This window comes from Lepisosteus oculatus, chromosome 7 (assembly GCF_040954835.1).
Source record: "Lepisosteus oculatus isolate fLepOcu1 chromosome 7, fLepOcu1.hap2, whole genome shotgun sequence".
In the NCBI taxonomy this organism is placed as follows: domain Eukaryota; kingdom Metazoa; phylum Chordata; class Actinopteri; order Semionotiformes; family Lepisosteidae; genus Lepisosteus; species Lepisosteus oculatus.
The window spans coordinates 1,225,994-1,249,033 of record NC_090702.1 but is presented as its reverse complement, the minus strand read 5'-3'; the positions used below and the strand labels follow the sequence as shown (position 1 = coordinate 1,249,033).

The following is a 23,040-nucleotide window of genomic DNA, read 5'->3' as shown; positions in this document are numbered from 1 at the left end:
GGAGTTTCACTGTACTGTAGTTCACTGCAGCGACACTTTACTGTAGTTTACTGGAGTTTCACTGTACTGTTGCACACTGGAGTGCCATTTTACTGTAGTTTGCTGGAGTTTCACTGTACTGTAGTTCACTGCAGCGACACTTTACTGTAGTTTGCTGGAGTTTCACTGTACTGTAGCTCACTGGAGTGACACTTTACTGTAGTTTACTGGAGTTTCACTGTACTGTAGCACACTGGAGTCCCACTGTACTGTAGTTTACTGGAGTTTCACTGTACTGTAGCTCACTGGAGTGCCACTTTACTGTAGTTTGCTGGAGTTTCACTGTACTGTAGCTCACTGGAGTGACACTTTACTGTAGTTTACTGGAGTTTCACTGTACTGTTGCACACTGGAGTGCCACTTTACTGTAGTTTACTGGAGTTTCACTGTACTGTTGCACACTGGAGTGACACTTTACTGTAGTTTACTGGAGTTTCACTGTACTGTAGCACACTGGAGTGTCACTTTACTGTAGCTCACTGGAGTGCCACTTTACTGCAGTTTACTGGAGTTTCACTGTACTGTAGCTCACTGGAGTGCCATTTTACTGTAGCACACTGGAGTGTCACTGTACTGTAGCTCACTGGAGTGCCACTTTACTGTAGTTTACTGGAGTTTCACTGTACTGTAGCTCACTGGAGTGCCACTTTACTGCAGTTTACTGGAGTTTCACTGTACTGTTGCACACTGGAGTGTCACTTTACTGTAGCACACTGGAGTGCCACTTTACTGCAGTTTACTGGAGTTTCACTGTACTGTAGCTCACTGGAGTGCCACTTTACTGCAGTTTACTGGAGTTTCACTGTACTGTAGCACACTGGAGTGCCACTTTACTGTAGTTTACTGGAGTTTCACTGTACTGTAGCTCACTGGAGTGACACTTTACTGTAGTTTACTGGAGTTTCACTGTACTGTTGCACACTGGAGTGACACTTTACTGTAGTTTGCTGGAGTGCCACTTTACTGTAGTTCACTGCAGCGACACTTTACTGTAGTTTGCTGGAGTTTCACTGTACTGTAGCACACTGGAGTGCCACTTTACTGCAGTTTACTGGAGTTTCACTGTACTGTAGCACACTGGAGTGCCACTTTACTGCAGTTTACTGGAGTTTCACTGTACTGTAGCTCACTGGAGTGCCACTTTACTGCAGTTTACTGGAGTTTCACTGTACTGTTGCACACTGGAGTGTCACTTTACTGTAGCACACTGGAGTGCCACTTTACTGCAGTTTACTGGAGTTTCACTGTACTGTAGCACACTGGAGTGCCACTTTACTGCAGTTTACTGGAGTTTCACTGTACTGTAGCTCACTGGAGTGCCACTTTACTGCAGTTTACTGGAGTTTCACTGTACTGTTGCACACTGGAGTGTCACTTTACTGTAGCACACTGGAGTGCCACTTTACTGCAGTTTACTGGAGTTTCACTGTACTGTAGCTCACTGGAGTGCCACTTTACTGCAGTTTACTGGAGTTTCACTGTACTGTAGCACACTGGAGTGCCACTTTACTGCAGTTTACTGGAGTTTCACTGTACTGTAGCTCACTGGAGTGCCACTTTACTGCAGTTTACTGGAGTTTCACTGTACTGTAGCACACTGGAGTGCCACTTTACTGCAGTTTACTGGAGTTTCACTGTACTGTAGCTCACTGGAGTGCCACTTTACTGTAGTTTACTGGAGTTTCACTGTACTGTAGCTCACTGGAGTGTCACTTTACTGTAGCACACTGGAGTGCCACTTTACTGCAGTTTACTGGAGTTTCACTGTACTGTAGCACACTGGAGTGCCACTTTACTGCAGTTTACTGGAGTTTCACTGTACTGTAGCTCACTGGAGTGCCACTTTACTGCAGTTTACTGGAGTTTCACTGTACTGTTGCACACTGGAGTGTCACTTTACTGTAGCACACTGGAGTGCCACTTTACTGCAGTTTACTGGAGTTTCACTGTACTGTAGCACACTGGAGTGCCACTTTACTGCAGTTTACTGGAGTTTCACTGTACTGTAGCTCACTGGAGTGCCACTTTACTGCAGTTTACTGGAGTTTCACTGTACTGTAGCTCACTGGAGTGTCACTTTACTGTAGCACACTGGAGTGCCACTTTACTGCAGTTTACTGGAGTTTCACTGTACTGTAGCACACTGGAGTGCCACTTTACTGCAGTTTACTGGAGTTTCACTGTACTGTAGCACACTGGAGTGCCACTTTACTGCAGTTTGCTGGAGTTTCACTGTACTGTTGCACACTGGAGTGACACTTTACTGTAGTTTGCTGGAGTGCCACTTTACTGTAGTTCACTGCAGCGACACTTTACGGCTCCAAGAACTACCTACAGAAACACTCACAAAACTTACCGTTTCAAAGTCCTGCGGCCAGTCCTTCTCCCCCTGTGAAATGCAACACAGAGACGATCCACTCTCTGGACAGCAGGGTCCAATTCACTCCGCTTCCTGCTTTTGCAACAGTCCCTTGACCAATTATCTTCCAGCAAGTGGTCAGGTGACAGGGAGCAGCCACTCAAAGCCCTCCCCCCACCCCAAGAGGATTCTGGAGAATGTAGTCCCAACAGGACTGCACGCTCACAACATATATATATACAATATTAACAAATACAGTCAAATGTTTTATACTGATTACTTTGGTAACACTGTATCTGACTGGTCCTGCCAAAAACTCACCTACACTCACACACAGGCGCAACACACACACACAGTATATCTCTCAGGGAGCTGAGCAGTAATTAACACTTTATTAATTCAGAATAAACAAAAGATCAATTAATCTGTTTAACCCAAGACAGGAATTGGGTGTGTACAGCACAGCAAGAACCTTTAGTTGTAAACGTAAGAGATAGAGATAGACTAGATTAGGATAGCAGTACAATTTCTTTACTCTCCAGTCGATTAAATACAATTCTTTATATTCTATAAGACAAACTTGCAGCTTATTAGTGTAGGACCTCTTAGTGCAATATCGCAAAGCAACAGTCAAAGTTAGAACAGAAGTCTCAATAACTAGGGGGACAGTGAATCCAAGGCAGGCTCATGCATGCAACACACCTATTGCAAAACTGCACTGTGTGGTATGTTCATATACAAAACGCGTCCGGATTCTGGATACAGTCTGACAGAGAGAGACACGCAAAGTGTCAACAGGCACAGAGACAGACTCAAAGAGTCAGAGACAGACTCACACACGCTAGTGCACACAGTCAGACAGACACACACACTAGGGCACACAGTCAGAGACAGACTCACATACAATAGTGCACACAGTCAGAGACAGACTCACATACAGTACACTAGTGCACACAGTCAGACAGACTCACACACACTAGTGCACACAGTCAGAGACAGACTCACATACACTAGTGCACACAGTCAGAGACAGACTCACATACACTAGTGCACACAGTCAGACAGACTCACACACACTAGTGCACACAGTCAGAGACAGACTCACATACACTAGTGCACACAGTCAGAGACAGACTCACATACACTAGTGCACACAGTCAGAGACAGACTCACATACACTAGTGCACACAGTCAGACAGACTCACACACACTAGTGCACACAGTCAGACAGACTCACATACACTAGTGCACACACAGAGGGAGTCAGAGGGAGACACACACACACAGAGGGAGACACACACACACAGAGGGAGTCAGACACACAAAGAGGGAGTCAGAGGGAGACACACACACAGAGGGAGTCAGAGGGAGACACACACACAGAGGGAGTCAGAAGGAGACCCACACACACAGAGGGAGTCAAAGGGAGAAACACACACACAGAGAAGTCAGAGGGAGACACACACACAGAGGGAGTCAGAGGGAGACACACACAGAGAGAGTCAGAGGGAGACACACACACACACACAGAGGGAGTCAGAGGGAGACGCACACAGAGGAGTCAGAGGGAGACACACACACAGAGGGAGTCAGAGGGAGACACACACACACACAGAGGGAGTCAGAGGGAGACACGCACACAGAGGGAGTCAGAGGGAGACACACACACACACAGAGGGAGTCAGAGGGAGACACACACACACACAGAGGGAGTCAGAGGGAGACACACGCACACAGAGGGCGTCAGAGGGAGACACACACAGAGAGAGTCAGAGGGAGACACACACACAGAGGGAGTCAGAGGGAGACACACACAGAGGGAGTCAGAGGGAGACACACACACAGAGGAGTCAGAGGGAGACACACACACACACAGAGCGAGTCAGAGGGAGACACACACACAGAGCCATGGTAGACCCAGTTCAATTCCCTCCAGGAGTTTCCAGTTCCAGGCTCTCAAACAGGAGCTCCTGGGGTGCTGGGCTGGGGGTTACAGGGTTGGGGATCCCCCCCCCTGTAGGACCCCCAGTCCAGCGCCTCGCGGCCGTGACCGGAGTCCCCCGATCCCTCTGCCCAGTGGGGATCGTCCGTCCCAGGAAGGACCACCCTGCTGTTTCCAGAGGGATCACCGGACAGCCGGTCCGACGAGACAAAAGATCCGTAGCACCTAGTCAGACACCGAGTGGCCCGGGTTCGATCGCCGGGGGGGGGGGGGGTGGAGCTCCCCCTGGTGGCGGGGGGCCGTTACTGCAGCACCTCCACGTAATTGGCGGGGTACAGCCCCTCCCTCCCGCCGTCCTTCAGCCCCCTGCACCAGCCCTGGTCATCCTCCTCCTCCGTCTTCAGGAACTCCTCCCCTGGGAAAACGGGAACCGGGCTCGAGTCAGGGCGGGGCGGAGGAGGGGGGGGTGGGGGTTCCCTACTAGGTTTGGGGGTCAGGGGGAGAGAGAGAGCTCGATGGGCCCGGAGGGAGGGGAGAGGAGATGGAGGGAGTGATCGAGGCACGGAGGGGGGTGCGAGGGGTCGTGCGTCTCCGGGTGGCAGGAGATCTCCTCTGGGGGAGCCGGGAGGGGAGATAAAGGGGTGCACCTGTCTTCGTGGGGGGAGGGGGGGGTTGGGGCCACAATGAACCTGAACGCCTCCAACATCCCGCACGAGAGCTGGTGGGGGGCTTCAAGCGTGCGAGGGGCTGGGTACAAGCAGGGGCAGTTCATTTCCGCCCCGGCCAGGCGGAGAACCTGCCCTCCCGCCCGGCCCGGCCCCAGCTCTGAGGACACCCAAGGGTGCAGAACCGGTGCCTCTGATCCCGGCCCCCCCCGACCCATTTCCCATGAGCCCTTGGGAAACGAATGCCATGTGGTGGCAGCAGTGGGATACAGGCTGTACCGGAGGGGAGGGGCTAACGATGACTGTGGCCTCCCTCCCTCCCCACAGCCCCCGCAGGCCCGCCGGGCGGCCCGCTGGTCACAGGCCGCCGCCGGGGGGGGGTGAGGGGGAGCTCAGCGCTCCAGCTCGGGGGGGCGGAACTGCACCTGCTTTGAAGCTCAGCTCGTCCGGCTCCTGGCCCACGTAGTCATACAGAGCCCTGACTCTGACCCCGGACAGCGCCCTGCGGAGAGACAGGCCGACAGGGACGTCAACCAGCCGGACAAGGTCCCCGTCCCGCCGCCCCCTCGTTCTCTCGCCCCCTCTCTCGCGAGGGGGGGGTGGACGGAGAGACGGAGCCTGGTCTGGCCAGCGGGACGCATGTAGACGGAACAGAACTACAGAGACAGACAGGCAGGTGAGTAGAGACAGACAGATAGAGAGACAGACAGTGATATTAACAGACAGACACACAGACAGGCAGGTGAACTCCACACAGATATACAGACAGATAGAGACAGACAGAGAGACAGACAGTGATATTAACAGACAGACAGACAGACAGACAGACAGACAGGCAGACAGGCAGACAGGCAGACGGGCAGACGGGCAGGTGAACTCCACACAGATATACAGACAGATAGAGACAGATAGAGAGACAGACAGTGATATTAACAGATATACAGACACACAGACAGGCAGACAGGCAGGTGAACTCCACACAGATATACAGACAGATAGAGACAGACAGAGAGACAGACAGAGATATTAACAGACAGGCAGACAGGCAGGTGAACTCCACACGGATATACAGACAGATAGAGACAGACAGAGAGACAGACAGTGATATTAACAGACAGAGAGACAGGCAGGTGAACTCCACACGGATATACAGACAGATAGAGACAGACAGAGAGACAGACAGTGATATTGACAGACAGGGAGACAGGCAGGTGAACTCCACACGGGTATACAGACAGATAGAGACAGACAGAGAGACAGACAGTGATATTGACAGACAGGGAGACAGGCAGGTGAACTCCACACGGATATACAGACAGATAGAGACAGATAGAGAGACAGCCAGTGATATTAACAGACAGGGAGACAGGCAGGTGAACTCCACACGGGGAGAGAGACAGATAGAGACAGATAGAGAGACAGACAGTGATATTAACAGACAGGGAGACAGGCAGGTGAACTCCACACGGGGAGAGAGACAGATAGAGACAGATAGAGAGACAGACAGTGATATTAACAGACAGGGAGACAGGCAGGTGAACTCCACACGGATATACAGACAGATAGAGACAGACAGTGATATTAACAGACAGGGAGACAGGCAGGTGAACTCCACACGGGGAGAGAGACAGATAGAGACAGACAGAGATGGACGGTCAGACAAAGACACTGACTTCTTCTCAGTCACTTTCGTCTCCTTCTTCTGTTTCTTCTGCGGCTTCTTCTCCGGGGTCCACTCCTGCCGGAGCAGAGACAGAGGGGGGGGTGAGGCCCGGGGGGGAGGAAGAGGAAGGGTGGTCAGGGGGGGCCGGCCAGTACCTGGAAGTGTGGCCAGTCGGTGGGCATGCCTGGGCCATGAGTGTTCTTCCACCAGCGCAGGTCGTCCTGCTCGCTGATGGACATCAGGGTGTGGTGCAGCTCACTGTACACTGCCCTGACACTGGGGGAGAGAGAGAGGGGTTAATACACCCTGACACTGAGGGAGAGAGAGAGGGGTTAATACACCCTGACGCTGAGGGAGAGAGAGAGGGGTTAATACAGGGTGTGGTGGAGCTCACTGTACACTGCCCTGACACTGAGGGAGAGAGAGAGGGGTTAATACACCCTGACACTGAGGGAGAGAGAGAGGGGTTAATACAGGGTGTGGTGGAGCTCACTGTACACTGCCCTGACACTGGGGGAGAGAGAGAGGGGTTAATACAGGGTGTGGTGGAGCTCACTGTACACTGCCCTGACACTGAGGGAGAGAGAGAGGGGTTAATACACCCTGACGCTGAGGGAGAGAGAGAGGGGTTAATACAGGGTGTGGTGGAGCTCACTGTACACTGCCCTGACACTGAGGGAGAGAGAGAGGGGTTAATACAGGGTGTGGTGGAGCTCACTGTACACTGCCCTGACACTGGGGGAGAGAGAGAGGGGTTAATACAGGGTGTGGTGGAGCTCACTGTACACTGCCCTGACACTGGGGGAGAGAGAGAGGGGTTAATACACCCTGACACTGAGGGAGAGGGGTTAATACACCCTGAGACTGAGAGAGAGGGGTTAATACACCCTGACACTGAGAGAGAGAGGGGTTAATACACCCTGACACTGAGGGAGAGGGGTTAATACACCCTGACACTGAGAGAGAGAGAGAGGTTAATACACACTGACACTGAGAGGGAGGGGTTAATACACACTGACACTGAGAGAGAGAGGGGTTAATACACACTGACACTGAGGGAGAGGGGTTAATACACCCTGACACTGAGAGAGAGGGGTTAATACACCCTGACACTGAGAGAGAGGGGTTAATACTGTATAATAATACTGTTATTGGTTGGTTAGTGGGATATTCTCTCCCTGTATCAAGTAATGATTGATCACCTCTCATTATTGGTGATGTCCAGGTGTCTGTGGATGGACAGGAAGGCCTGTTTCAGAAAGCTGATTCGTCGACGCTCCTCCTCCTGTGATTGGTCAAAGACGGCCTCCATTTCCTCCATGTAGCGCGGTGCATAGCGTGTCACTTCCTCCAGCACCTTCTCATAGCGACCCCGCAGCTGCCATGACAACCACAGACACAGACACACCATAATGCCTTTATAGAAGTATAAGAATAGACCTGCTGACACACTGTCACTGATAGACAGACACACTCACACAGACACAGAGACACACACAGACAGACACACACAGGCACACACACAGAGACACACAGAACACACAGACACACAGACACACACACAGAGACACAGACACACACAGACACACACAGACAGAGACACAGAAACACAGACACACAGACACAGACACACACAGACACACAGACACACACACAGACACACACAGACAGAGAAACACAGACACACAGACACAAAGCGACACACACAGACACACAGACTCACACAGACACAGAGACACACACAGACACACAGACTCACACAGACACACAGACTCACACAGGCACACACAGACTCACACAGGCACACACAGACACAGACACAGAGAGACACACAGACACATACACACACACTCACACACACACACACACACACCCCATACACACTCACACTCACACACAGATTCGCACACTCACACACAAAGAGAGACACATTCACACACACACACCATACACACACACTCACACACAGATTCACACTCACTCACACTCACACACACACACTCACACTCACACACACACCCCATACACACACACAGATTCACACACTCACACACAAAGAGAGACACATTCACACATACACCCCATACACACACACTCACACACAGATTCACTCACACTCACACACTCACTCACACTCACACACACACTCACACACTCAGAGAGACACATTCACACACACACCCCATACACACACACACACTCACACTCACTCACACTCACACTCACACACCCCATACACACACACTCACACACAGACCCCATACACACACACTCACTCACAGATTCACACTCACACTCACACACACACCCCATACACACACACAGATTCACACACTCACAGAGAGACACACTCACACACACACCCCATACACACACACTCACTCACAGATTCACACTCACTCACACTCACACTCACACACACACCCCATACACACACACAGATTCACACACTCACAGAGAGACACATTCACACACACACCCCATACACACACACTCACACACAGATTCACACACACACCCCACACACACTCACACAGATTCACACACAGATTCACACTCACACACACACCCCATACACACACACAGATTCACACACTCACAGAGAGACACATTCACACACACACCCCATACACACACACTCACACACAGATTCACACACACACCCCACACACACTCACACACAGATTCACACACACACACACAGATTCACACACTCACAGAGAGACACATTCACACACACACCCCATACACACACACTCACACACAGATTCACACACACACCCCACACACACTCACACAGATTCACACACAGATTCACACTCACACACACACCCCATACACACACACAGATTCACACACTCACAGAGAGACACATTCACACATACACCCCATACACACACACTCACACACAGATTCACTCACACTCACACACTCACTCACACTCACACACACACTCACACACTCAGAGAGACACATTCACACACACACCCCATACACACACACACACCCCCCATACACACTCACACTCACTCACACTCACACACCCCATACACACACACTCACACACAGACCCCATACACACACACTCACTCACAGATTCACACTCACTCACACTCACACTCACACACACACACAGATTCACACACTCACAGAGAGACACACTCACACACACACCCCATACACACACACTCACTCACAGATTCACACTCACTCACACTCACACTCACACACACACCCCATACACACACACAGATTCACACACTCACAGAGAGACACATTCACACACACACCCCATACACACACACACACACACAGATTCACACACACACCCCACACACACTCACACAGATTCACACACAGATTCACACTCACACACACACCCCATACACACACACAGATTCACACACTCACAGAGAGACACATTCACACACACACCCCATACACACACACTCACACACAGATTCACACACACACCCCACACACACTCACACAGATTCACACACACACACACAGATTCACACACTCACAGAGAGACACACTCACACACACACCCCATACACACACACTCACTCACAGATTCACACTCACACTCACACACTCACACTCTCACACACACTCACACACTCACACTCACACTCACACTCACACTCACACAGATTCACACACAGATTCACACACTCACAGAGAGACACATTCACACACACACCCCATACACACACACTCACACACAGATTCACACACACACCCCACACACACTCACACAGATTCACACACAGATTCACACACTCACAGAGAGACACATTCACACACACACCCCATACACACACACTCACACTAACACTCACACTCACACTCACACACAGATTCACACACTCACACTCACTCACAGATTCACACTCACTCACACTCACACTCACACTCACACTCACACTCACACTCACACTCACACACACTCACCTTCTCGGTCTCCTGGCTGGCGCTCTCCCGCTCCTCCTGGATCCTCCTCTGCTTCTCGATGGCGATGTCGGGGTTCCCCCGGGCGTGCGCCTCGCGGTCGCTGGCCACGTGCTCCTTGCGGCTGGCCTTGTGGAAGGCCGCCCTCGCCTTCTCCAGCTGCAATGAGTTCGGGGACGGAGACCCTCAACAACTACAACTCCCAGCAGGCAGCAGGCTTCACCTGCACACAGAGGAATGCTGGGGAATGTAGTTTTCCACACATACAGCTTGCATCTAAAGTCTCTTTTTCTGAAGGGGAGGGGGGGGGGAGCTCTCTGTGCTACAGTATTGCTACACAAGGAGGACACCTGAAGAACTACAACTCCCAGCAGGCAGCAGTCTTAACCTGCACACAGAGGAATGCTGGGGAATGTAGTTTTCCCCCACACATACAGCACGCATCTAAACTCTCTTTCTCTGAAGGGAAGGGGGTGTCACAGTACATTGACACCAAGAGGACAGGGCCACTGGCCCTTTCACACAGCATGCTGGGTTTTAAACTGCAGCTTTAGAGACTCTTGTAACCTATTATACAAGAAATGGCGTGCTGCTCAGTCAGGACTCGTGAATACATGGGGAAGGGGGTATATTATAATAACAATAATAATAATAATTGCTTACACTTATATAGCGCTTTTCTGGACACTCCACTCATATAACTGTGGACCTGTGCCTGTTCTTTGCGTGAAGTGTGCATTTATCAGTGAGGTTTTTTTTTTTTCTAGCTATGTTTCGTGCAGCAAGACGCCAGGCCAAATTCCTTGTACTTGGCGAACAAAGTGGATCTGAATCGACCAGAGGAGCCCGCCGCAGAACTACAGCTCCCAGAGTGCCGATCTGCCTGGCTCAAGGGACTCTGGGAAATGTAGTTTTTGTTTGTTTGTAGATTCCGGCTACACGGCCTAGCCGCAGAAAGGGGCCCGGTACCTTCTTCAGCCTCTTGGCCCAGGGCTTCTGCGCGCGGGCGAAGCCGCTGTCCAGGTCGTGCGCCTCGCGGAAGCCGCCGAACATCTTCTTGTGGAAGGTCTCGCGCTGCCAGGTGCGCACGCGGTCGCCGTCCTCCGACACCAGGGAGCGGCAGACGGAGGCGTGCAGGAGGGACAGCCGGTCGGCGGCGGACAGGAAACACTGCCAGGCGCGCAGGAGGGAGCCGTACAGCGGGCCTGCGCGAGGCAGAGGGGAGGGGGGGGCGCCTGAGGCACGGCGACACCAGCACGGCGACAGAGCTGCTCACGACCGCCACCGGGCGCTGTGCTCCCTGGCGTCCACCAGGGGTCTCTGTGACGCACAGGGGCTGCTACGAGTGTGACTGTGAGATATGGGCCCTGCCCGGGCTGCAGTACTCACTGGCGTCCACCGGGGGTCTCTGTGACACACAGGGGCTGCTACGAGTGTGACTACGAGATATGGGCCCTGCCCAGGCTGCAGTACTCACTGGCGTCCACCGGGGGTCTCTGTGACACACAGGGGCTGCTACGAGTGTGACTCTGAGATATGGGCCCTGCCCAGGCTGCAGTACTCCCTGGCGTCCACCAGGGGTCTCTGTGACACACAGGGGCTGCTACGAGTGTGACTATGAGATATGGGCCCTGCCCAGGCTGTGGTACTCCCTGGCGTCCACCAGGGGTCTCTGTGACACACAGGGGCCGCTACGAGTGTGACTGTGAGATATGGGCCCTGCCCAGGCTGCAGTACTCACTGGCGTCCACCAGGGGTCTCTGTGACACACAGGGGCTGCTACGAGTGTGACTACGAGATATGGGCCCTGCCCAGGCTGCAGTACTCCCTGGCGTCCACCAGGGGTCTCTGTGACGCACAGGGGCTGCTACGAGTGTGACTGTGAGATATGGGCCCTGCCCAGGCTGCAGTACTCACTGGCGTCCACCAGGGGTCTCTGTGACACACAGGGGCTGCTACGAGTGTGACTCTGAGATATGGGCCCTGCCCAGGCTGCAGTACTCACTGGCGTCCACCAGGGGTCTCTGTGACACACAGGGGCTGCTACGAGTGTGACTGTGAGATATGGGCCCTGCCCAGGCTGCAGTACTCACTGGCGTCCACCGGGGGTCTCTGTGACACACAGGGGCTGCTACGAGTGTGACTACGAGATATGGGCCCTGCCCAGGCTGCAGTACTCACTGGCGTCCACCAGGGGTCTCTGTGACACACAGGGGCTGCTACGAGTGTGACTGTGAGATATGGGCCCTGCCCAGGCTGCAGTACTCACTGGCGTCCACCAGGGGTCTCCACTTGGCGCTCCACTCACTGAGCTGTTGCGCGTACTGGCGCTCCACGCGCGCCCTCTCCTGGAAGCACGTGACGATGTCGTTGCACGCCGAGAACGTGTCCTCCGTGCGCCGCACCGTGCGCTGGTAGTTACCGGGCTGTGAGGCGGGAGGGAGGGGTCGCATCAACACAGAGAGGGGCTCCCTTAGTCCTGAGATCCCCAGGGACCAGCACCACCCTGCCTGCTCCACACCTCCAGAGCAGGAGAGGAGGAGAGCAGGAGAGGATAGGAGAGCAGGAGAGCAGGAGAGAATAGGAGGAGAGGAGGAATGGATAGGAGAGCAGGAGAGAATAGGAGGAGAGCAGGAGAGGATAGGAGAGGAGGAGAGCAGGAGAGGATAGGAGAGCAGGAGAGCAGGAGAGAATAGGCGGAGAGAAGGAAAGGATAGGAGAGCAGGAGAGAATAGGAGGAAAGCAGGAGAGGATAGGAGAGGAGGAGAGCAGGAGAGGATAGGAGAGGAGGAGAGCAGGAGAGAATAGGAGGAGAGCAGGAGAGCAGGAGAGAATGGGAGGAGAGCAGGAGAGGATAGGAGAGGAGGAGAGCAGGAGAGGATAGGAGAGCAGGAGAGAATAGGAGGAGAGCAGGAGAGGAGGAGAGCAGGAGAGGATAGGAGAGCAGGAGAGCAGGAGAGCAGGAGAGAATAGGAAGAGAGCAGGAGAGGAGGGGAGGAGGAGAGCAGGAGAGGACAGGAGAGCAGGAGAGCAGGAGAGAATAGGAGGAGAGCAGGAGAGGAGGAGAGCAGGAGAGGATAGGAGAGCAGGAGAGCAGGAGAGGAGGAGAGAATAGGAGGATAGCAGGAGAGGAGGAGAGGAGGAGAGCAGGAGAGGATAGGAGAGCAGGAGAGCAGGAGAGCAGGAGAGAATAGGAGGAGAGCAGGAGAGGGAGGCAGAGGGGGAGCTCCTCTCTGGGGTCTCCACAGCTCTCAGGTCTTGTTGATGTGGAGTCTGGCAGCTGGGAGAAGTTTTCCTGGCTCACTGGTGCTCTCTCTCCCTCTGAGCCTGCCGCCTGTCACTGACTCCTCCTCTCTCTCTCTCTCACTCTCTCCCTTACTCTCACTGCTCCCTCTCGCTCCCTCTCTCTGTGTCTCTCTCTCAATTCAATTCAGTTCAATTCCAGGTGCTTTATGAGCATGACCGCTGGGTACAATCAGTGTTGCCAAAGCAAATGAAAATAATAAAATGAACATGGAACAAAACAAAAAATAGAAGTAAAATAAAATCTACAGTCTTTCTCTCCCTCTATCACTCCCCTCTCTCTCCCTCTCCCCCCCTCTCTCTCTCTCTCACCAGCCAGAAGCTCTGGTTGTTGGCGTCTTCCGGAGGGACCTCGTTCTGGGGTGCTGACATCTCGGGGTGGGGTCTCTGGAAGAGACGAGCGAGAGCTGGGAACAGAGAACAGAGAAGAGGGAAGCCACGCCGACGCTCCCAGTCACCCCATTGGAATTCCGGTCCGGGAATTTCACACTCGGAATAGAAGCGCCTCGCCTCGGATTCCGGGCTTTGAAACGCGACCCCGGCCCAGAATATGCAGGTCAGGGGTCACCTCCGCCCCTTCCTCTCTCCGACTGCTCCAGTAGCTCCCGCGCAGTTTCTCTCGGACCCTGGTCTCGAGCCAGTGTCCCCCCTCTCCGGGACAGGCCTGCGCTGGGACAGGTTGGGACGGAGGAGTCCCAGAAACACAGAGAGGCACCCGACACAAACACTCTGCCAGCCCGGATCCCAAGAGCAGCTGGGCAGCAAGCACCAGAAACCAGTCTGGAACTGTCCAGTGGGTCTGAGAGACAGACAGTGTCAGTGTGAGAGACAGAGATAGTGTCAGTGTGAGAGACAGAGACAGTGTGAGAGATAGAGACAGTGTTAGTGTGAGAGACAGAGACAGTGTGAGAGATAGAGACAGGGAGTCTCTTCTTTGAGGGAAAGTTAGAGACAGTGTTAGAGTCAGAGACAGTGTTAGAGTCAGAGACACTGTTAGAGACAGAGACTGTTAGAGACAGAGACAGTGAGAGAGTGTCAGTGTGAGAGATAGAGACAATGTCAGTGTAAGAGACAGACACACTGTTAGAGACAGAGACAGTGTGAGAGATAAAGATAATGTCAGTGTAAGAGACAGACACACTGTAAGAGACAGAGACAGTGTGAGAGATAAAGACAATGTCAGTGTAAGAGACAGACACACTGTTAGAGACAGAGACAGTGTGAGAGATAAAGATAATGTCAGTGTAAGAGACAGACACACTGTTAGAGACAGAGACAGTGTGAGAGATAAAGACAATGTCAGTGTAAGAGACAGACACACTGTAAGAGACAGAGACAGAGACAGTGTTACAGACAGACACACTGTTAGAGACAGAGTCAGTGTCCGTGTGAGAGACAGGTTCAGAGACAGTGTTACAGACAGACACACTGTTAGAGACAGAGACAGTGTCCATGTGAGAGACAGGTTCAGAGACAGTGTTACAGACAGACACACTGTTAGAGACAGAGACGGTGTCCGTGTGAGAGACAGGTTCAGAGACAGTGTTAGAGACAGACACACTGTTAGAGACAGAGACAGTGTCCGTGTGAGAGACAGGTTCAGAGACAGTGTTAGAGACAGACACACTGTTAGAGACAGAGACAGAGACAGTGTTACAGACAGACACACTGTTAGAGACAGAGACAGTGTCCGTGTGAGAGACAGAGACACAGAGTCAGTGTAAGAGACAGACACACTGTTAGAGACAGAGACAGTGTCCGTGTGAGAGACAGAGACAGAGACAGTGCTTGTTTAGTGCGGGGACAGAGGGAGACGGTGACTCTGGGGACGGGTTGGACTGGCTGAGGCACAGATCTGGGGTGAGCTCCTGGGACAGTGTGCTAAACCCAGGTACAGGCACAGAAGCAGGGACTCCAGCCCAGCTGGCCTCGCACATGGGGCCGGGCTCCACACACACACACACACACTCCACACACACACACACACACAATCCACACACACACACTCCACACACACACACACACTCCACACACACACACACACACACAATCCACACACACACACACACACTCCACACACACACAATCCACACATACACACACAATCCACACACACACACACACTCCACACACACACACACACAATCCACACACACACACTCCACACACACACACACACTCCACACACACACACAATCCACACATACACACACAATCCACACACACACACACTCCACACACAAACCATACACACCCACCCACACACACACACACAATCCACACACACTCCACACACACACACACACTCCACACATACACACACAATCCACACACACACACTCCACACACACTCCACACTCCGTACACACTCCATACACACACTCCATACACACCCACACTACACACACAAACCACACCCACACACAAACCATACACACCCATACACACACACTCCATACACAAACCATACACACACTCCATACACACACACACACTGCACACACCCACACTACACACACACACTCACACAAACCATACACACCCATACACACACACACTCCATACACACTCCATACACACACACACACTCCCCCGACGCCTGGTTCACGGATCAGGAGTGGGATCTGGGGTGGGAGCAGACTCCCAGTTTGTGGGAGCAGGACCGTGGAGCGAACACAGACCCCCACTCCCGCAGGCCGCCCCACTGCCCCGTATCCTCTCCCGCCTCCCCCGTCCCCCCAGATCACTCCTTCCGAAGGGCTTTCCCACACCCCGCCTGCCGCTGGTCGATTCGCTGGGAAGTGTGGAAACTTCTCCGGACTCCAGCGCGGGCGATCGACGGATTAATACACAGAAAGGCACTTACTCGTTTTCTCTCAGGCCCTCTTCCTTCTCTTCTTTTATCCTCTCCTCCTCTCTCTCTCTCTCCCTCTCTCCCTCCTCCTGCTCCCTCTCTCCGTCTCGGGTTTGGCTGCAGTCAGTGTGTCAGATGATGTGGCTTCTGTAAACTGTAAAAACAGCTGTAGGAATTCTGTCTGTCATCTGCTGGGCCCCCCTCTCCCCTCCCCCTCTCCCCCTGCCCCTCTCTCAGCGCAGTGTTCCTGTACTGGAGTGTCCAGTCAGTGTGTGTATTAACCCCTCTCTCTCTCTCAGTGCAGTGTTAATGTACTGGAGTGTCCAGTCAGTGTGTCTGTATGAACCCCTCTCTCTCTCAGTGCAGTGTTAATGTACTGGAGTGTCCAGTCAGTGTGTCTGTATGAACCCCTCTCTCTCTCAGTGCAGTGTTCATGTACTGGAGTGTCCAGTCAGTGTGTGTGTATTAACCCCTCTCTCTCTCAGTGCAGTGTTAATGTACTGGAGTGTCCAGCGTGTCTGTATTAACCCCTCTCTCTCTCAGTGCAGTGTTAATGTACTGGAGTGTCCAGTCAGTGTGTGTATTAACCCCTCTCTCTCTCTCAGTGCAGTGTTAATGTACTGGAGTGTCCAGTCAGTGTGTCTGTATGAACCCCTCTCTCTCTCAGTGCAGTGTTAATGTACTGGAGTGTCCAGTCAGTGTGTCTGTATGAACCCCTCTCTCTCTCAGTGCAGTGTTAATGTACTGGAGTGTCCAGCGTGTCTGTATTAACCCCTCTCTCTCTCAGTGCAGTGTTAATGTACTGGAGTGTCCAGTCAGTGTGTCTGTATGAACCCCTCTCTCTCTCAGTGCAGTGTTAATGTACTGGAGTGTCCAGTCAGTGTGTCTGTATGAACCCCTCTCTCTCTCAGTGCAGTGTTAATGTACTGGAGTGTCCAGTCAGTGTGTCTGTATGAACCCCTCTCTCTCTCAGTGCAGTGTTAATGTACTGGAGTGTCCAGTCAGTGTGTCTGTATGAACCCCTCTCTCTCTCAGTGCAGTGTTAATGTACTGGAGTGCCCAGTCAGTGTGTGTGTATTAACCCCTCTCTCTCTCAGTGCAGTGTTCATGTACTGGAGTGTCCAGTCAGTGTGTCTGCATTAACCCCTCTCTGTATAAGAAATCTGCTCTTACACGATGTCGATAAAAGGTGTTTCTGTGTGCACTCGATTTTGTTTTCTAACTGGTCGTGTGCGCACATCTTCCAGACATTACGGTAATGGCCTTCCATTTCAGTCAGGCGTTTTCGGTAGGCGACCCCGTCCTGCCCCTTCGCGGGGTCCTTGTGACGTGTCCATAAAGAGCGGCCATTGGGAGGGCGTCGGCCTGTTGCCCCTGCTGGGCCGAGGAGGGAGGTGAGTGGGTCGGAGAGCTCTCGCTTGTTGTGTGTCTCGTACATTCGAGGGACGTGTTCTGTTCCCTCTGTGTCGGGGAAGGTTTTTACCCGCCGGTACCCGTGAACCGACAAGTATTCGCTCAGAGATGCTCATTTATAACTGCAGCTTCGCTTTAATCCGCGGCCACGCGTGTTCGGGTTTCCGGCGTGGCACCCCCGGAGGTTCGCCTTGAAGGAACACGGAAGGTGTTGTAACCTAGAAGCCTCCATGTGTGATGAGGGTTGACGATCTAGTGTCTTTAAATTAAAGCAACTCTTCCCAATTAACTTAGAGGGGGCGTATAGTTTTAATTTAATAATCAAAGACTCTCGTAAGTACTGCAACAGCTATTGTTGGTAGAAACGCGCGTCTTGCGTGTTAAAATCCGCCGTTCGTGGCCTTGTGCTCTAAGAGCGGGAGGCTGGCAGTAACTGAGCGAGTCCCCCGCAGACAGAGGGTCCGCGGCCGGCCTGGCACATGGCCGGTGCCACCTCGATTGTGGTCCCCGGGGCTTCGTGTGCGTGAGACTCGAGTTCCGCTTCCAGACGCCGTGTCTATCGGTGTTGGATCCGGCCGGAAAAATTATTTGGCTCTGGTGGGTTTTGGGGTCTCTCTAACGAGGTGCTTTTGACCAGACGTCCGCTCATCTCGGCCTCGCTGTGAGAAAACGTGGGCAAATGTTTTTAAATGTTTCTCGCCGGTGTGAAAAATCTGTTGGCTCTGTTGAGCTAGTTCCTGTCCTCATGAGCCCAGAGTCACACTGGCTTCTAACCCCTGACTGTGGGACTGGGGTCTCAGGGACTGAACTGAGCCGGTTCCTGTCCTCATGAGCCCAGAGTCACAGTGACCTCTAACCCCTAAGTGAAGACCCCCAGAGTCCCTGAAGGACTGAACTGAGCCAGTTCCTGTCCTCATGAGCCCAGAGCCACAGTGACCTCTAACCCCTGAGTGAAGACCCCCCCCAGAGTTCCTGAAGGACTGGGGTCTCAGGGACTGAACTGAGCCAGTTACTGTCCTCATGAGCCCAGATCCACAGTGACCTATAACCCCTGAGGGAAGACCCCCTGAAGTACTGAACTGAGCCAGTTCCTGTCCTCATGAGCCCAGAGTCTCAGGGCTCTGTCCCCTGTGCTGAAGAGCTTCGTTACTGCTCCCGTTCTGGTTTGGGGTGGCCGTACTGGGTTTGGAGCCGGTCTCTTTTGGTTTTTCCCCTCCGGCTGTGTGGGCGTGCCGTCTCCCGTGATGCTCTGCACTGGGCTCCGAGTCTCCGTGACGACCGAAGTGCAGCCCCGCCCCTGACAAGGCGGGGCCCTGAGGAGACGGACAGCGCTGGGAGCCAATGAGCTCCGTTCCCGCTGTGATGCGGGCAGTGTCTGATGCTCCTTCTCCTGTTTCCCCAGGTGTCCTGACTTGCCAACATGCAGAGCCCTAACGCAGAGGGGTGAGTCGTCTCGGATTAAAAACTCTCTCTTGTTTACCTTCGACCTCTGGCCTGCCTGCCCTTCAGGGGTCTGGGTTTTTTCCCTCATCGATCTTTAAAACCTCGAGCTCCGTCCCTCGACTCCTGCAGCCCTCCCTCGAGGGGAGGAGTCGCCGAGGCAGGAAAGTGGCGGACTACGTCTCCCATGATGCCTTGCACTGGGCTCCGAGTCCCCCTGACGACCAGCGTGCGGCCCCGCCCCTGACAAGGCGGGGCCTGAGGAGACGGGTGGCGCCGGCTGCCCTGTGGTCCTAGTGTAGCGCCCTGAGCCGCCAGGTGCCTGTGGGGTTTTGGGGGTCTCTCGGAGGGGGAGCTGTAGCCCCCATTTCTCAATGGCTGTTGCCTTGCCGACCTGTGTGCTAGCCCCTCCCCCTCGGTGGGCTGCCCCGCTGGGGAGGTGGGGGTGCCGCTGTGCTGTATGGGGGTGTGAGAGACCCTTCGCTGACGGTCCCTGTCCCCCCCTGCTATCCCAGGCTGCAGGGGCGTCGCCGAGCTCCCGGCTGGAGGGGTCCTGGAGCACCGAGGGGTGACCCCGCTGCTGGATGACACGCGTGAGCCCCCCTGGTTCGTCCACGCCTTCGTGGGTGCAGCTGGTGAGCCTCGGCGTTTTTTTCCTTGTTGGAGGGGTGTTTTATCTGCCTGCAGTTTGGTCCTCCGGCCACTGGGGGGCCTCGTCCGTTGCTGTCGGCGGGCTGATCGCCGCCACCCGTGCTGCTGCGTGTGTGTTGGCTCTCCGGCCCCTGCCCCCCCCCCCCCCCCCGCTGTCATCGTCTCCCATGATGCCTTGCACTGGGCTCCGAGTCACCGTGACGACCAGAGTGCGGCCCCGCCCCTGACAAGGCGGGGCCTGAGGAGACAGGCTGCGCACGGTGGGGGGAGGGGTCTGAGTGGCGGTTCAGCGGGCCTGTCCTGTCCGCCCTTCTCCACAGGGGAGTGGAGGTGTGGGGGTCTTGTGGGGTCTCTTATTCTAATTTTTACTTCAGAACTGGCCTATCTTGTATATGTGGGATATGCATCTGGTATTTCAGTGTAGGAAAGTTCTCAATATCCGAGGGACACTCCCTTCAGACTGAAGAGACTCAGTTCCCTCAGCCCGTCAGTGTGGGACGCTCCCTTCAGACTGAAGAGACTCATTTCCCTCAGCCCGTCAGTGTGGGACGCTCCCTTCAGACTGAAGAGACTCAGTTCCCTCAGCCCGTCAGTGTGGGACGCTCCCTTCAGACTGAAGAGACTCAGTTCCCTCAGCCCGTCAGTGTGGGACGCTCCCTTCAGACTGAAGAGACTCGGTTCCCTCAGCCCGTCAGTGTGGGACGCTCCCTTCAGACTGAAGAGACTCGGTTCCCTCGGCCCGTCAGTGTGGGACGCTCCCTTCAGACTGAAGAGACTCAGTTCCCTCGGCCCGTCAGTGTGGGACGCTCTCTTCAGACCGAAGAGACTCGGTTCCCTCAGCCCCTCAGTGTGTGACGCTCCCTTCAGACTGGAGAGACTCAGTTCCTCTCTCCGTGCCTGTGAATCCCGGGATACTGAAGGTGCTCTGTTCTTGCAGGCCGTGAGGACTCCTCGGCGGGATACCGAGACTCCTGTGCTCCAGAGGGGGAGGTGCTCGGCTCCAGCGAGGTCACTCCGTGGGGGTGTCCCGTTGGGTCGTGGGGTGCGGCAGCAGGTAAGGAGCGGGTCCCCTCGTTGGCGGGTTGATCGTGGAGGAAGACTGTCCCGTCTTCCTCTCCGGGCCCCAGTCCCGCTCTCTGGCGGCTCTCCCGTCTCCCGCTGGACCGCAGCCCCGGTGTGGACTGCGCCCTGGGGACCCCGAGTCTGTCCATCTGTGGGGGGGTTCCCTCCCTCTACCACAGGATCCGGGAGGAAGACTGCTGTGTGCTGAGGGGTTTGGGGGTGGGGGTGATGTTGTAACAGACGCAAGGACCCCGAAATAAATTGACCACTTTTCTAGAGGAGTGAAGCTGTTTTTATTCTGGACACGATGGCTGTTTTGACCAGTGGTGTGAGATGGGGGGGGATCTGGTTTGGGAGGGACAGGGTTGGCCCATGTTGGGGTGTACCTTCTGTGGTAAAGTGGGGTGCAGGCTGGTGGGGGGGTACACAACCTAAGACCGTTCCCAAGGGGGTCAGATTTGAGATTTGAAGGGCAGAGTTGGCCGGGGAGCTCTTGAGCAAGGGGACCCCAGGTCTGAGGAGAGAGAGGGGGAGGGGGCCCTCCAGACTGGCACTGCTCTCCTGCCCCCCTGTGGCCATGCCACGGAGCAGTGCTTGGTGCCCGAGAGCCCAGAGTCCCAGAGGGCGCTGACCCAGTGCAGGGGCATCCGATCCAGCTGGAGGCTCAGATCGGCTGAGGGGCGCCCCCTGCAGGTGGGTGGAGAGAGAGATGGGCTCCCGTCTCCCCTCGTGTCGCTGGAGCGGTGTTGTGCTGCTGGTGGGGGGGCCGTGCAGCCCGAGAGACGAGGAGGGGTGGGTGACCTGTGTGTGCACGGGGGGGTGCCTGGCTGGTGACTGGGGTGTCTCTGCGTCGATGGGGCTTGAATCGGCAGCAGGGAAGACCCCCTCCTTTCCCCTGGGAGAGTGGCTGGCTGGGGATATTGGAGGGGGGGCTGCTACTGTCCCCTTCAGGTACCTAAAAATCTTATTATTGCTTGACACAGAAATTTGTCTGGGATGTAGAAAATGGACTAGAAATCGAGGCACGAGGTGGAAAGGGGAAGTCAGACAGCTGGGACAGACGCCCACAGCAGTGTCTCGCCTCGCTGGGCACCAGCGTCCCTGTGCTGTGATGGAGACGATCTCTCTCGTCTCTGGTTTATATCCCGCGGGCTGGTATTTTTGTCCCGTGATGAAACGCGCTCTCTCCCGCGCGGAGGGCTGGGGCTCAGGTCTGTGAATGGCCACCTCTGCGGTAGGCAGAGCTCTCAGCGTGCTGGGGCTGGATCATGACGGGGTGTGGATCCTGTCCTCGGAAAGGAACAGGGAGGTGATGCAGCCCGCAAACACGCGACTCCCACGCTCTGGTCAAGGCCCGACTGGGAGGGACTGTTTTTCTCGGGCCAGCAGGTCCATCTGGTGCTCTGAGGTATTAACCCTTTGCCCCCTCACGATCTGGGCGTGGGCAGTGTGTTCCCTGGGCAGAGGGGAGTGTGTGTGTTTAGAGTCCTGAACAGTATCGCGAAAGGAGACATCTGCCTCTGTCCCTGCTGGAGTTTCCAAGTTCCTGTGTCCTGTTGGCTCTGCCCAGCCTTCCCATCATGCCCTTCACCGCTGAGCGATGCCGTGTGCTACCCTAACCACGCAACGCCCAGCTCGGAGCCATTTCCTCCTCTCTGATCGAACCCCAGCCCGCCTCCCCCTGCTCTGTCTGTG

General features: G+C 54.4%; 1 protein-coding gene, 1 long non-coding RNA gene and 3 other non-coding genes across 6 annotated transcripts; 4 read left to right on the top strand and 1 right to left on the bottom strand.

Annotated features, from left to right (window-relative positions):
* Nucleotides 1-2,771: 2,771 nt before the first annotated feature.
* LOC138240716 (protein kinase C and casein kinase substrate in neurons protein 3) lies at nucleotides 2,772-16,968 on the bottom strand. Its single transcript, XM_069191909.1, has 10 exons — nucleotides 16,792-16,968; nucleotides 14,238-14,312; nucleotides 12,892-13,048; nucleotides 11,592-11,827; nucleotides 10,626-10,781; nucleotides 7,871-8,046; nucleotides 6,824-6,944; nucleotides 6,679-6,743; nucleotides 5,431-5,507; nucleotides 2,772-4,755 (listed from the first exon to the last, which is right to left on the bottom strand). Exons 2-10 carry the CDS (start codon nucleotides 14,295-14,297, stop codon nucleotides 4,643-4,645), a joined length of 1,161 nt encoding a protein of 386 aa, XP_069048010.1. The 5' UTR covers nucleotides 14,298-14,312; nucleotides 16,792-16,968; the 3' UTR covers nucleotides 2,772-4,642.
* A 1,140-nt stretch (nucleotides 16,969-18,108) lies between these two features.
* Nucleotides 18,109-21,456, top strand: LOC107076229 (uncharacterized). Of its 2 annotated transcripts, none has more exons than XR_011189983.1 (4): nucleotides 18,109-18,173; nucleotides 19,595-19,635; nucleotides 20,148-20,267; nucleotides 21,221-21,456. It is a non-coding gene; the product is annotated as an uncharacterized lncRNA (long non-coding RNA). The 2 variants fall into 2 exon arrangements; XR_011189984.1 differs by lacking the exon at nucleotides 18,109-18,173 and adding an exon at nucleotides 18,379-18,400.
* LOC138240861 (small nucleolar RNA SNORD88) lies at nucleotides 19,426-19,516 on the top strand. Its single transcript, XR_011190143.1, has one exon. It is a non-coding gene; the product is annotated as a small nucleolar RNA SNORD88 (small nucleolar RNA).
* On the top strand, nucleotides 19,812-19,901 carry LOC138240859 (small nucleolar RNA SNORD88). Its single transcript, XR_011190141.1, has one exon. It is a non-coding gene; the product is annotated as a small nucleolar RNA SNORD88 (small nucleolar RNA).
* LOC138240860 (small nucleolar RNA SNORD88) lies at nucleotides 20,443-20,532 on the top strand. Its single transcript, XR_011190142.1, has one exon. It is a non-coding gene; the product is annotated as a small nucleolar RNA SNORD88 (small nucleolar RNA).
* Nucleotides 21,457-23,040: the final 1,584 nt, after the last annotated feature.